Raw genomic sequence first — 14,691 nt, forward strand, 5'->3', positions numbered from 1 at the left:
GCCTCAATGTTCTTCCTGTAACATCTTTTGATGCCTTTGGTGGCGTCACTATATTGCGCCCTTTAGAGCTACCATGATCAATAAAAGGAGGTCCACAAGGCCCTCTGCCTTTGCTAAGAGCCAGAGAGAGCCTTAGTCCTCCAATCAAGACATTTCTTCCGCGTTCCTTATCTCAGCGCCTCCAACCACATGAACATTCAGGCAACACAGTGACAAAAATTTCTCTTATGAGTTTGACAGCTCGGTGAGAAAGCTCTTATCTGAAGCAAAATTTCTCAGCCCTCCACTTACTGGGTTTATTCTGTCACCTGGAGTCCAATAACAGCACCAAGGACACCCACAAGCTCACTGCTGCTCCTTCAGCTAAGATGAAGCATGGCCTGGCCTCTGGGCTCATCTGCTGCCCCGCCCCTTCCCTCTAAGTCAGGCACTAGAAAACTTTCAGGGGCAAGGGGCAGATGTATCATACCAGCCTGGGGTGCTTTTGGGGGTGCTTTCTGTTTGTCTGCTTAGAAGTGTTTCCTTTACAGAGTGTTTCCTTTCTCTGGAAAGGAGGCAGTAGGCCCCGTGCATTTGGGAACTTATGCTCTAAATCGAATCTCTTTTAAAGCACATCATGCACGTATCAAATGTAGCTTCTTCCCCCCTGAGCATCTCCCTTCCCCCAAAGGAGACAATAACCTGCCATCAGGGCCCGATAGCACCTGGGCATGCTGACTAGGAATAAGTGGCCTCCGTTTCTACCACAAGGACCAGTGCCCCTTTTCACCTGGGGCTCACTTTCCTCACATGGGAAATGGGGTACAAAGAATGAAGTGTGGAGTTGCTGTGAGAATCAGATGATCCAAAAATGCTTGGAAGAACAGTGCCTGCCACATCTGACACACTGCACATGCTCATAAACTGTCAGCCAGGGCTGGTGAGACAGTAGGGCGCTTGTCTCGCACATGGTCCACCCAATTCAATCCCGGCTCCCGGTTTGGTAACTGGAGCCCTGCCATGAGTGATTCCTGAGTGCAGAGCCAGGAGGAAGTCCAGAGCACGGCCAGGTGTGGTCAAACAAAGCATCAGCCAATATTCTCAATATTGCTGAAGGACAAGACACTAATCCCTTTACTCGAAACTTAATCTAATCAAAATGCCCAGACATGAGTCACATTTTCCCTAATGTAGCAAGGACCTTGAAAACCTATCAATATTCTAGTCTACTACGATCATTTAAACTTTTATTTTCAGGAAAAATTAAGTGTTAAAAACAAAACTGTAGAATTATAAAAATTACTCAATAATTTTTTAAAAATTCTATAAAAATTCAGTGTTTAAAGACAACTACCTTTATATCGTCTTCTGTGATGTATCCGGACTGTACCACCCACCATGCCTCTATGGCAATTTCCACTGGTTTTACTGGAAGAAGATCCCGGGCTGTTTTCCTTCTGAAAAATTTCTGCAGTGGAACAAATATTTGAGAATTTGCAATCATTCCCAAATTATGACTTAATTTTTTAATCTATTACAGCAAGACTCTTCACACTGGGCTAAATAAGGCCCCTTTTATAACCTCAAATTTTAAAATCTGAAGTATTCTAGTTGTATTGAATACAAAAAAATGATTCAAATTACTTTGAAACTGCTTATTAATAAATAACCAATTTACCATTATGAATAAGCTGTGGTATATACAATTAATGGAATACTACCCTGCCAATAAGAGAGGATGAATGACATTGTACCACTTGGGACACAAATGGATGACATTTAAGATGACTATGGTAAACAAAATAAGGAAGTGAAAGACATCAGATGGTTTCACTAGTATGTCAAAAATAAAGCAAACAGATTGGCAAAAATCAACAAAACTGACTAAAGACTAGGTGAAAACTATGGTGGTTACTGGAAAGAAAGATGAGCAGAAGAGCAAGGGGTCTTTTTGCCAGTAGGTAGACTCTGGAACTTGGTGGGTGTAATGAATCCTACACACTAACAGAAGTAGAAAGTGTACCCCTAAAATAGCATAATACTGTAAGTTAACAACAAAGCAACAAAAAGGGAGGAGGCACTAATCATTACATCTGGATCGAAATCCATAAACTAAAATAAAACCTGAAGGGTGAAATACATTTAGATTATGTACACTAACTTCACCCATTTAATAAACCCTGAGAAAGAAAGGAGGAAGAAGATCAGCAGACAAAATTAATTTTAAAAATAAACGGAAGTTTTTGGGGCTGGGAGACAGTACTAGTTTGATTCCCAGCATAAGCGGGTCCGGCATGCATCACAGAAATAACCTCAAAGGCACAAGGCATGTTGGGTGTGGCCCAGAGGCTCTGAGCACCCAGGGTGGGCCAGTAATGTCCCACAGCACACAGCATAAGGCCCAGGCAGGACCACATCCACAAGCCCTTTCACTGAACGGCAGACTGTTGTTGGTGGGGCCCCCAAGTAAGTCAACCCAATGTCTCGTGAATTAATGTTTAACTGAATAATCACTTGAGCTACAACCAGGTATATTCTGAGTTTTGTACTGTTTCTGTATTAAGCATACTTTATCTGATCAAAGAAATGATAATTCACAAAAATTCCACCACTTATAAAAATGAGAGAGTAATAAGGAAAACAACAAATGAGAAAGGGAACAATCCTAACTTACTTTAGATGATCTACACTGATTCATCAGATCGATGTACTGATTTCTTCCTATGCCAAGAAGCCTCAGACCTGAAAAAAAGAACCTTCCCTTTAAAGAAAATCTAATACATATTAAATGTTAGGACACCTGCAAATCAGGGGGAAAATTCCTTGACAACTGATGACCAATACCAAACTAAAAAGATTTCTTCAAGAAAAATAAAGAGAAAACCAAAATGGAAGCAATGTGTTCAAGTTCAATTTTTTGGAAAAATGCTAAATGTTTCACAAACTCAGTCCTGGGCTGATAGTTCAATTTGCTGGAGCACATACATAATATTTCAGGGGCCCAGGTGGGATTCCCAGCACATCAGGAGCATCCCCCGAGCACCAACTCAGGAGCGGCTCCTGAGCACTCCCACATGTGACCCAATAAAACAACAAGAAAAAGAATCAAAAAAGTCCTTCCAAGTTTCTTCTTATGCCAAAGAACTACATTAATGCCATCATATACTTCATTAACATAAGCATAATAAGACTCCACAGACTAGTTACTAAGAATCATATTTTCCACTGTGAAAATACTGTGCACAAGTTTCTTTCCCTCATTTGGTAGATACAATATGGACCGAGTACTAGAAAGAACTTCATTCTGCAGAAATGTAAACTTTTTCTCATTCTACAACCCCAAAACATTCCTCAAGCATTTAGACTAAATCTTAACTTATATCACCTTATGCTAAAAGTCCCATCAATTATGTCACTTGCTGTTCTCAGTGCGTAAGTGTTTCCAATTAAAAGCAGGCATTATTTTTTTTTTAACTAGCGATAGTTTAATAAATTCTTTTTTTTTTTAATTTTTTAAATTTTATTTTCATAAAGTTGTTCACAGTAATTATTTACCTTCAACATTTCAACACCAATCCCACCACCATTACACCTTCCCAGCACCATTATTTTGAAATTTCCCACCACCACCCAAGCCTGCCCATAGGCAGGTGCTAAATAATTTATTTTGTATTATTTGTTATGAATAGTATGAGATGCTGTGCAGCCGCAAAAGCAGCCTCACATTTCTGGGATTCTAAATTTTTTTAAAATATTTGGGGTCTGGAGGCATTTTTGTGGCATGCTGTTCTCTTCTGAGATTCATTTGTGAGTCTCTGAATCATGGGCATTAATGCGTTTAAATGGCACCCAGAGGTAGTTTGTGGGCATGACTGCCAGGAAAAGGGAAGGGCGGGGAGATGAGGGGAGCTTGCCCATCCCTGACTCTGTGAAGCCTGGAGTTTTCAGTCACTAGTTCCACATACATGGTTTTTCAGAGGATTTATTCTCATGTGGGGGGTGCTCAGGACGAGCCCGTGAAGGTTGACAGTGAGTGATAGGATTCTGGAGGTCTGCAGCTTCCAGGGTTCATATGGGGCAGGTTGGGGGACACATCTGCCCCCCTCCTAGGTGCCCCAGTGAAATCACTATGTGGGGTGGGGACGCATAATGCCAATTCCCACTTCTTGGGTCCAGATTTTTTTTTTTTATTTATTTATTTATTTTTAATTAGAGAATCACCGTGAGGGTACAGTTACAGATTTATACACTTTTGTGCTTATACTTCCCTCATACAAAGTTTGGGAACCCATCCCTTCACCAGTGCCCATTCTCCACCACCCGTAAACCCAGTGTCCCTCCCACCCTCCCCAATCCCATCTCCCCCCCACCCCACCCTGCCACTGTGGCAAGGCATTCCCTTCTGTTTTCTCTCTCTAATTAGCTGTTGTTGTTTGCAATAAAGGTGTTGAGTGGCCGCTGTGCTCAGTCTCTAGCCCTCATTCAGCCCGCAACACCCTTCCCCCACATGGCCTTCGACTACAATGTAGTTGGTGATCGCTTCTCTGAGTTGACCTTTCCCCGGAACATGAGGCCAGCCTCGAAGCCATGGAGTCAACCTCCTGGTACTTATTTCTACAGTTCTTGGGTGTTAGTCTCCCACTCTGTTATTCTATATACCATAGATGAGTGCAATCTTTCTATGTCTGTCTCTCTCTTTCTGACTCATTTCACTCAGCATGAAACTTTTCATGCCCATCCACTTAACTACAAAATTCTTGACCTCCTTTTTTCTAACAGCTGCATAGTATTCCATTGTATAGATGTACCAAAGTTTCCTCAACCAGTCATCCGTTCTGGGGCATTCGGGTTTTTTCCAGATTCTGGCTATTGTAAACAGTGCTGCGATGAACATACATGTGCAGATGTTGTTTCGATTGTACTTTTTTGCCTCTCTGGGATATATTCCCAGCAGTGGTATTGCTGGGTCAAATGGGAATTCAATATCTAATTTTTTGAGAGTCGTCCAAATTGTTTTCCAGAAGGGCTGAACCAGTCGGCATTCCCACCAGCAGTGAAGAAGGGTCCCTTTCTCCCCACATCCTCTCCAACAGCGGTTGCTTTTGTTCTTTTGGATGTGTGCTAGTCTCTGTGGTGTGAGGTGGTATCTCATGGTTGTTTTGATCTGCATCTCTCTGATGATTAGTGATGTAGAGCACTTTTTCATGTGCCTTTTGGCCATTCGTATTTCTTCCTTGGTAAAGTTTCTGTTCATTTCTTTGCCCCATTTTTTGATGGGGTTGGATGTTTTCTTCTTGTAGAGCTCAACCAGTGCTTTATATACCATTGATATCAACCCCTTATCTGATGGGTATTGTGTAAATATCCTTTCCCATTCTGTGGATAGTCTTTGTATTCTGGTCACTGTATCTCTTGCGGTGCAGAAGCTTTTTAGTTTAATGTAGTCCCATTTGTTGATCTCTGTTTTTACTAGATTGCTTAGTTCCGTGTCACCTTTGAAGATACCTTTATCTTCAATATCGTGGAGGGTTTCGCCGACCTTGTCTTCAATGTACCTTATGGTTTGTGGTCTAATGTTGAGGTCTTTAATCCATTTTGATCTGACTTTTGTGCATGGTGTCAGGTCAAGGTCTAAACCCATTTTTTTGCATGTAAAAGCAGGCATTATTATATAGGCAATGACATGCAGACACACAAAGACATACTCTAAACATTAACTTCTCCAAATACTTACAGTCAGCTGCAGTAAAATTGGGCAATGAATCATAACTTTTCTCACTGTTCATAATGTCCTTTTAAAAAGAAAATAGAATTTCAAATGCAAAATCAATAAAAGTGTACATGAAATAAATATGATTACAGTTAAACAGTAACACACGGAGATATGTAAGTCTGGTGACCTAAATTAAGCATGCCACCCTGTGGAACTTATCAGGAAGGGTCCCTGCCTTGTTACCAAAGCGGAGACAGAGGCATGGGATTCCTAGAGCACTCTCTATGAACCCCAGGCAGCTGCTCTGTCACTCTGCCTTGTGGAAGATATGCAAGGAGCACCTCCAGTAGAGCTTACACTTCATATCTGATCCTAGATTCCCACCCTGAGGGAATGTCATTAAAAGTCATAGTTCCATCAACTTGCATCCCATTCCTGCAGCTCAACTAAGGTTTCAGCTACGTAAGCCAGCAAGAGTCACACTTAGAACTGAGCTTTTTCCAAGCCCATCTATCTCTCCAATCATAAATCAACTATCTACTTTAGAGATGAGGTCCACTTTTTTTTTTAACTGAATCACACTGAGATACAGTTACGAAACTCTCATGTTTGCATTTCAGTCATACAATGATCAAACACTCATCCCTCTACCAGTGCATATTCTCCACCACCAATGTCCCCAGTATGCCCTCTCATCCGACCCCTCTCCCTACCTCTATGGCAAACAACTTCCCCCATACTCTCTACTTTTGGGCACTATGATTTGCAATATAGATACTGAGAGGCTATCACGTTTGGTCCTTTATCTACTTCAGCACATATCTCCCATCCCAAACAATTCCTCCAAACATCATTGAGTATGTCCCCTATCAATTTCAGCTACCTTCTCCCCCACTCATGAGATAGGATTCCAACTATGGAGCAATATTCCTGGTGAGACCCACTTTCAATCCTGGCGCTATACCTAACAGCATACCTGGATGTAACTGAAAGCTGGAACTGGAACAAAAGTGCCTCTATTATCTCCCCTAAATCTACGGACAACACTAGATTAGATGCTGCCTTCATTATGCTGATCTAAAGAAAAAGAACGAATAGAAACCTGAGATTTTCCCAGATGCAGCATCCCAACATAAGGACAAAGGAGAAACAGGATGGGAGAATGACCTTAAAGAGACTGAAGGAGAAAAGCAAAGGGAGCTCTTCTTAAAATTGCCCCACATCAGAACGGGACCTAACCTCCCTGTCACTGGAGCTTCCCAATTCCTGGTAGCTCTTAAAGAGAAGGGTAATACAACACAGCAGGATTCAAATAAAATCAACAAATGAATACTAATAAATATTGCTGATCTTAACACAAAGCTCACTTAAAAACAGTATATAACTCATACCAAAAGTTCAACACAGGCCTAAAAATTACCTTTGGAAAAAGTCTAATACCTAAAAGTTAATAATTATAGAAAGAGATTAAGAGTAAGGGCTATTAACATATTTTTTCCTAGCATATTATATAATGCTGAATCTACAAGTATCATTTATTCTTCTGCAGTTAGTGAATACACTGTTTCTCTAAGTTTAATGTCCAAATCACATTTTTTACTTTAATCATGCAGCAAGAGCAATAAATTTTATACTCTGCTGAAATAAATGACTGATTTGTGCTAAAATGGCAGAATCAACAATGCTTTCAAGAGCACGGAATAGACAGGTTTTTTTTCCAGAGAAAAAGATGACAGTCACAATAAAGTGTGACTGAAACAGCTTGCAACCAACAGTCCTTTTCACATCATCCATGCAGAAACAAGGTGCCCTGTGTTTAAGAGCTATAGGGTTGCTCATCATAGGAAAAGTGTCCCTGATGTTGTCATCACCCATTTCTAGTGGTTACATGCACTGCAAACTCACCTCCATAATCCCAGTATAGTAAGAAAATGGTGTTATCCTCAGGCCCTTTACCATAATGTCTGATAAATGATATGGGTACAGCATGAGATGATCTCGACTATACTTTAGTAATTCCTCATAGTATTTGCGTTCATCTTTCTTGACATGTTTAACTGGAATTAAGAGGAAAATTCTCGTTTTTCATATAAGTTACACACAAATATAATAAGCAACACTTTGTAAGTCATTATTAATTTAAAAGTACATGCGGAACAATTATACCACAAGAAAAATGTTTCATATAGTCTATAATTAACGGCTATAAAATGCCAGACCAATAAAGAAGTAATTTTTAAGAAATCAGAAAGCAAAGAAAACATGAAATGTCCACCCAATAGATACCAAAGATTATAAACTGTAATTCATCAAATCCCTGACTCCATTTTTGTTTTTAAACATATAGAACTTGATTTCCATCGAATGCCTTTAAACAGAAAAACCATCTCTGAACTACTATGCTTAAAATAAAAGTAACACAACAGTTAATAGGGCAATGGATAATTTAATGTGACGAATAAAAAACAAGCACTGAATAAAGAGGGGAAAAGAGACAGGAACATGGCTCCATGTACTGCATGTCCCTGCTTCCAGGATGCCAGGTGTGGCCTTAGTGACCGCAGTGTCACTGGGACAAGCACAGCAGTGCCGTCCACGCAATGAACTGGCAGGACCACACTTCTGGCTGAGTATCAATGGAAACAGCCCCTGATTCCCAAAGTACCTCTGACCCCTATTTTAAAAAAGAGGGTGGGGGATTTAAAAAAAAAAAATTGAATCCTGGAACCAAGTATATTTTTAATTATAGAAATAGCTTACAACTGGTGAAGGACTTCTGACCCCTATTTTTAAAAAGGGGGTGGGGGGATTAAAAAAACAATTAAATCCTGGAACAAAGTATGTTTTTTATTATAGGAATAGCTTACAACCAGTGAAGGGACTGGTATTAGAACACTGTATGACAGTTCTAATCATGAACAACTTTGTAACTATGTGTCTGACAGTGATTCAATTTTTTAAAAAATAACGTAAAATAAAATAAATAGTTTTCATTCAAGTTACATTATTTGAAAAATTGATGGGAACAAAATCAAAGTAAATTGAAAACTAATGATTTATGGGAGCCGGGGATGATTCTGTGACAAAAGGACCTGCCACCCAAGTGTAAGGTGCCGAGTCTGATCCCTGGGGACACCCACAGTCCTGCTTGAGACCCCTAGCGCCAGGAGAGCGTATGCAAAGTTCAGCACATAGCTGGAGTGATGGGCGAAGCCCAAGTGTGCATTCTCAGGAGTGCTCCACCCACAATGTGCAGAGCTCCAAATTCAAGAACCAGACTCCTAACACGCACAAGTGCAAACACTACAACTGTGACCCAGTGATCACAACCATGAAACAAAGGAAAAAGAAGGTTTATTTAAAAAACAAACAAACAAACAAAAAAAACCCTGCAATGTACTTTCCTGGCATATTCTCCAACTTAAAAACTTAAAAGCAAAAAGAGGATTTCCCCCCACCCCCATCCCCGTTCATCCTTTTTACTGAGGAACCGTGATTTACAATATTGTTAATCACTTTCCATCACACCCATCCCCAGAGACACCCACAGTCCTGCCCTCGCCCCCCCAACGAAAGTTAAGTTCTAGAGATAAAAATCTTCCGTTTCAATGCTTTTGGTCACTTGTTCCCGTACTATGTGAAAGAGGATATTTAAATCAAAACTAAAACTCTGAAAGTAAAACAAAACTATAAGCAACTCCCTAAAACTAATTTTCAATCAGAAATAAGCCTATTAGTCAAAGTAAAAATTTTCTAGGTGGATGGTCAGCACAGCTTCTAAAATTCCATCCATGGGATAAATATATTACTATGAAATTTGTACTGAAAAAACAGAATGGGTTTCTGAATAAATCAGCAATGGTTATTTCCACCTCAATGCAAAATGTTTCTACTTACCTAAGTTATTCCTATATCGTAATTGATTGCGGATACTATACAGGACAACCTGCTTTTCATATTCTCTTTGTGAATTTCCAAGACTCTAAAGAAAAAAAGAAATTCAAACAAATTTAAAATTGCTTCTAAGTTCAATAGTAGTTATTCTAACCCATAAAAATTCATAACCATGGGACTTGAGCGAGAGCTATACACAGAGTGCCGGCTCTGCGTGCTGAGCAGGCCCAGTCCGACACCTGGCGCCTCATGGACCCCTCAGCACTGCAGGGAGCATCCCTGAGCACAAAGTAGGGAGTAACCTTATGCAACCAGATGTGGCCAACAAACAAATCAAAGTAAAAATCAAACCATTTATACAAAATATTGGGTTCCTCATTCATAAGCAATTTTAAAATAACCAAACATCTAGGCTTTTGGTAGGCATTAGTAACAATCTGTTGAAAGTAGGTAAAAGATATATCTGATAACCTTTCAATATCTGTGTTGCAAACCATAAGGCACAACGGAGAGAGCAAGAGTGACAGAGCAAGAGAGCGAGAGAGCGAGCGAGAGAGAGAGAGAGAGAGAGAGAGAGAGAAAGAAAGAAAGAGAAAGAGAGAAGTGACTGCCATAAAGGCAGGGGGATGGGGGTACTAGGACCATTGGTGGAAATGTCCACTGGTGAGGAGGTGGGTGTTGGAACATGATATGATGAACCCAATTATGAACAACATTGTAAGTGCGATTTAATAAAAAAATTTTAATAACTGGACTGATCAATCATTATATGGTATATATATATACACACATTTGAGATTTTATTCTTATACCCACATATTAGTATCAGCAATGTTCACATAGATTCACTATGTTCACATAGATTCCTTCTCTCCCATGCCTATCCCAAAGTTCTCACCAATGCCATTTTAACACAGAAGACCACTGAAGAGCTCAATTTGCTCTGAGGCAGGGCTGACAAATGAAGACAAGTTTCAAATAAAACAGTAACTGATAAAGTATTACAAACAATAAAATAGCCACTGTACATGAGATTATACTGAAAGCACAAAGAATTTTTTTCTAAAGCCATTGCTTCTTTAAACCCCAAATACAACATGCATTCCCGTACCCAAACACACACATTTTTAAATTATCTGGACCATACTCATCATAAAAGTTCTCCTAAAGTATTACTGGTTTTTAATTATCGACTTCAAAAATATCCTGAAAGAATGGCTCTATCCACAACTGCTTTTCCCCCCGGGGAGGGGTGGCGGAGGGATCTCCCAAGCGGTGCTCATGGGGCCACCATGCGGCCACTCCCAGCATTATTAAGCCATCAAGTTCAAGGCCAGAAAGTTCAAGCACAGGGTCTTGGGTATCAGGGACCATTAGGGACCATCACCCCAGCAGAACTGGGTGAGAGAGCTCATCCATAACCTCTTAATTTGCTTTGTCAAATCCAGTCAATATAACCTGTATCACAAAAAACATTTAACTTCATTAGGCCAGTATCAAAAACACTGGCATGAATTTTTTTTTTAAATTGGAGTCACCATCCCCTAGCTTTCAGAATTGAAAAACTTGGCAGGTTTTGAGCTTTCCAAATTAAACCCATCATCAAAACTTATTGGAAAACCTATTCTAGTCCTAGTAGCTATAGTGCCTAAAGACACATTCCTTCCATACACGGAGTATTTCCCACACTTAAGCTGAATTTCAGCTGACCTGGGAAAAAAAATTCAGGCTGGCATGATCATTCATTCACTTCAAAAAGGACCACTAAAAACTATAGGTCAGGAACTCAAGATACAAAAGCAAAGCAAGTAATGCACCCAGAAAATGTTACTAAAACACAGTGAGGTCAGTGCTATGAAGAGAACACACAATGACAACCCAGCCCAAGGTCAAGTGCTCCAGATTTAGACTTAGAGCAAAGAAACCCTTCCTGGTGTTGTTCCTGCGATGCAAAATGAAAGGTAAAAGTATTCTGTAAGTGGCAGTGACAGGATTGAGCAGGCATTTTAGAACCTTACCCTAGGGTGAAAATGGATGAGCGCTAGTACAGGGGGTAAAAGCACTTGCCTTGCACGCTGCCAAGCTGTGTTTAACTCCTGGCACCAGATGTGATGCCAAGAGTGATTCCTGAACACAGGGCCAGGAGTAAGCCCCAAATACACCACTAAAAGTGGTTCAAAAGCGAGAGAGAGGGGGAAAAAAAGGTAAAAAAGAGAGGAAAGAGAGGGCCTTACTCTGAGGAATCAGACCAGCGAGAAAACAGATGCAGTAACCAATAGGGAGCTTGATCCACTGAATTCAAGTGGCAAGACCAGACCAAGTCCACGGCAGTAACTTGTAAAAGGGGTTTTGCAATACCATCTTGGTATAGGAGTTTATCCCAAGCCATTCTTTTATTAAATCTTACCCCTCACACACACAAAAATGAACTGATGCCACTGTCATATTTGCATCTATAATGAAACAGTAACACTAACTTGTGGTCATATGTCACAGTCACAGACTGGAAATACTTCTGCAAAATTTAAGCCCAACTATTTATGCTGACCAGCGCCAGAGACTACTCCATCTTTCTCCCAGTATGGAACACCCCTTTCATGAAAAGAAGGGTAGGGACCGAACCTTTTCCAAAAAATACAACTGTCAGTTGCTCCAGGGGTTTTAGGGCAAGTGAGGCAAGGACAGAAGTGTCTGCCCAAGTCCTCATTCAACAAGGGAAACTCTCTCTCTCTCTCTCTCTTACCAGTTTAAAGAGCTTAACGTTTTCTCGGGCCAAGACAAATGTCCGAAAGCCACTGACATCCAAGAATGCTATGTTTCTGAAGTCTCCTCCGACTTTCTCGGCTTGATAATTACAGACCCACAACCGTACATCTTCTGGGCCGCGACACGCGAGGTCTCTACCAGAACGTCAAGTTATTCATGCCCTAGAAGGAAGCCCCCAAACCGAGTACAGGAGTGGGAAGCCATCCGCAGACCGTCCCCGACCACCCACCCGCGCACACTTTGCAAACACCTCCAGGACCGCAGCTTCCCGGCCACCCTCGGGAGAAGGGAGGGGCGGGAAGGTCTCCCGCCTCCACTGCAGAGTGGGTCGGTCCACTGCAACGCACACGCCCACGTCCCGGTCCGCACCGCCTCCGACCACGCCACCCTCCCCAAGGACCCTCGAGCAGAGCATCCGCGAGGGGACACGGCAAGCCGTCCCGGCGCACTCTCCCGTTCCCCAGGCTCCCTGACAACAATCACTGCATCTTGGTAGCGGGACAAAGTTCAGGGCTAAGGGAAAAAAAATAATAAGTTGGCTCAGCACCTTCGAGGCCCGACCCAGAGGGGGGCGTCCGCGGGGCTCCCCTCCGCCGGCGGCCCCCTGTCCCCACACTCCGGGGAGGGCGGGCTCCGAAGCCCCCCTCCCGCGCCCGCGCGCCTCTGACGACGCTTCTCCCGCTCGGCCCGCAGCATCCCTCCTCCTCCCCGCCCGCCCTCCGCCGGCCCCCGCGTCCCCGAGGCTCGCGCCGGGCTCGGACCGGGCGCGCCCCGGGGAGGCGCGGGGGCTGCGGGCCGGCCCCGTACCTGCCGCACGTTGGCCGGCAACTTGCTCCACGGGTAGTTGTGGCGGATGTGGAACTCCACGTCTATGTTCATGATGCCGAGAGCCGGGGCCCGCGGCGGCGGCGGCGGCGTCCGGCCCCGACACCCCCCGCCGGCCCCCGGGGACGCCCCGCAAGCCTCACGCGAAGGAAACCCCGGCCCGCCCCATGGCCACGGCTCCCGGCAGCTCGGCGCGGCCCCGGGGCCACGGGGCACTGGGGCAGCGGCGACGGGCAAGCCAGGGGCGCCTCGGCAGCTCCCAAGTTTCTTCCTAGTTTCGACCCGCCGGAAATGGCTTTGGGCGCGCGTCACTTCCGCCCGCTGGCGCCGCCGGACCGGAGGGGCGGGGCCCCGAGGGATCTGGCCCCGCCCCCACGCTTGGGGGGCGTGGCCACGTGGGTCTGCCGAGGGGGGCGTGCGGTTGGTTCCCCAGGTTGAGCGGGTGTCCCCTTGCCTTCCCGCTATGGGAGGATTATCAGAGGTCCCGTGGGTCCGCCCTACGGTTGATAAATGATCCGCTTTCCCCGAAACGGGAACCCAGGGGCCCAGAGCTGGAGGATGCAAACACTGGAGTGGGTTCTCTGAGGAGGAGAAACTTGGAAAGGAGGTGGTAGCAAGCTTCCAAGAGTGGAGGAGAAGTGTGCTCCTTAAGGGGGTCCTTCATGGCCAACTGTCAACCCCGCCCAGGTAGATGGGATCCAGCTTGTGAGAATGTACAAGTCTGAGCTTCACACACACACACACACACACACACACACACACACACACACACACTGAGCCCCGATGGGATCCAGGTTCGTGAGAATGTACAAGTCTGAGCTACACACACACACACACACACACACACACACACACACACACACACACACACACACTGGGCAGAGAAGCTGCATGGCGCTTCCTTCCAAGTTCCTTTCTTGCAGGATGTTGGACTCACCTTCGCAGATCCAAATTCTTAAACTGTAGGGATTGGCCAGAGGTGAATTCTTACAAAAACGTAGCTAACAATGGGGGAGACTCCAAGGGAGGCGAGGAGCTGAGGTGCTAAGACCTTGGTAACCTTTGGCTTAGAGCCTCTGGGAGACTGCTCTTCTCTGCTCCACGCACAAGCCTCTACAGTTCCTTCTCTTTGCAGAACTCTGTCCTATCTTCAGATCAGTTCTAGTCAGAGGTCCTTGATAACTGGCCTAGCAAATCCACGATCAGTTATCTGGCCCAGCTGGAGATAAATTCATTGGTTTCTGCAATAATTTTTTTAGGTTTAAACAAGATTCTAAGTGGCTTTCTTAGAGAATGACAGATGTACACTCAACTTGGTGGTGGGGGCCAGGCGGGGAGCAACCCTGGCAGTGCTCGGGGACTATATGCATTGCTGGGGATTTAACCCAGATCTACGCTGGGCAAGACCAGCATCTTATCCCTGTACAGACTCCCCCACCCTCCTCAGAACTTTTTATAAGCTGCAGGATGCATGCCTCAAGAACTTGCCAGCTTAAAGGGAATGAATGCATTGA

At 43.7% G+C, this 14,691-nt stretch overlaps 1 protein-coding gene across 2 annotated transcripts in view; it reads right to left on the reverse strand.

Annotated features, from left to right (window-relative positions):
- The window catches only part of FAM91A1 (family with sequence similarity 91 member A1), a 53,857-nt gene extending 40,398 nt beyond the window's left edge, over window positions 1-13,459 (reverse strand). The window contains exons 1-6 of one of the 2 annotated variants that reach the window (XM_004607635.2): window positions 13,160-13,459; window positions 9,590-9,674; window positions 7,598-7,749; window positions 5,714-5,771; window positions 2,654-2,721; window positions 1,334-1,447 (exon numbers count right to left, since the gene is read on the reverse strand). In XM_004607635.2, the coding sequence (XP_004607692.1) occupies window positions 1,334-1,447; window positions 2,654-2,721; window positions 5,714-5,771; window positions 7,598-7,749; window positions 9,590-9,674; window positions 13,160-13,231 (549 nt within the window). In that variant the 5' untranslated portion in view covers window positions 13,232-13,459. Of the gene's footprint in view, window positions 1-1,333; window positions 1,448-2,653; window positions 2,722-5,713; window positions 5,772-7,597; window positions 7,750-9,589; window positions 9,675-12,329; window positions 12,738-13,159 lie in introns of those variants that run through there. The other variant, XM_055127565.1, reaches the window with a different exon arrangement.
- Between the last annotated feature and the right edge of the window lie 1,232 nt (window positions 13,460-14,691).

The sequence above is a fragment of the Sorex araneus genome, chromosome 2 (genome assembly GCF_027595985.1).
Source record: "Sorex araneus isolate mSorAra2 chromosome 2, mSorAra2.pri, whole genome shotgun sequence".
Taxonomy (NCBI): domain Eukaryota; kingdom Metazoa; phylum Chordata; class Mammalia; order Eulipotyphla; family Soricidae; genus Sorex; species Sorex araneus.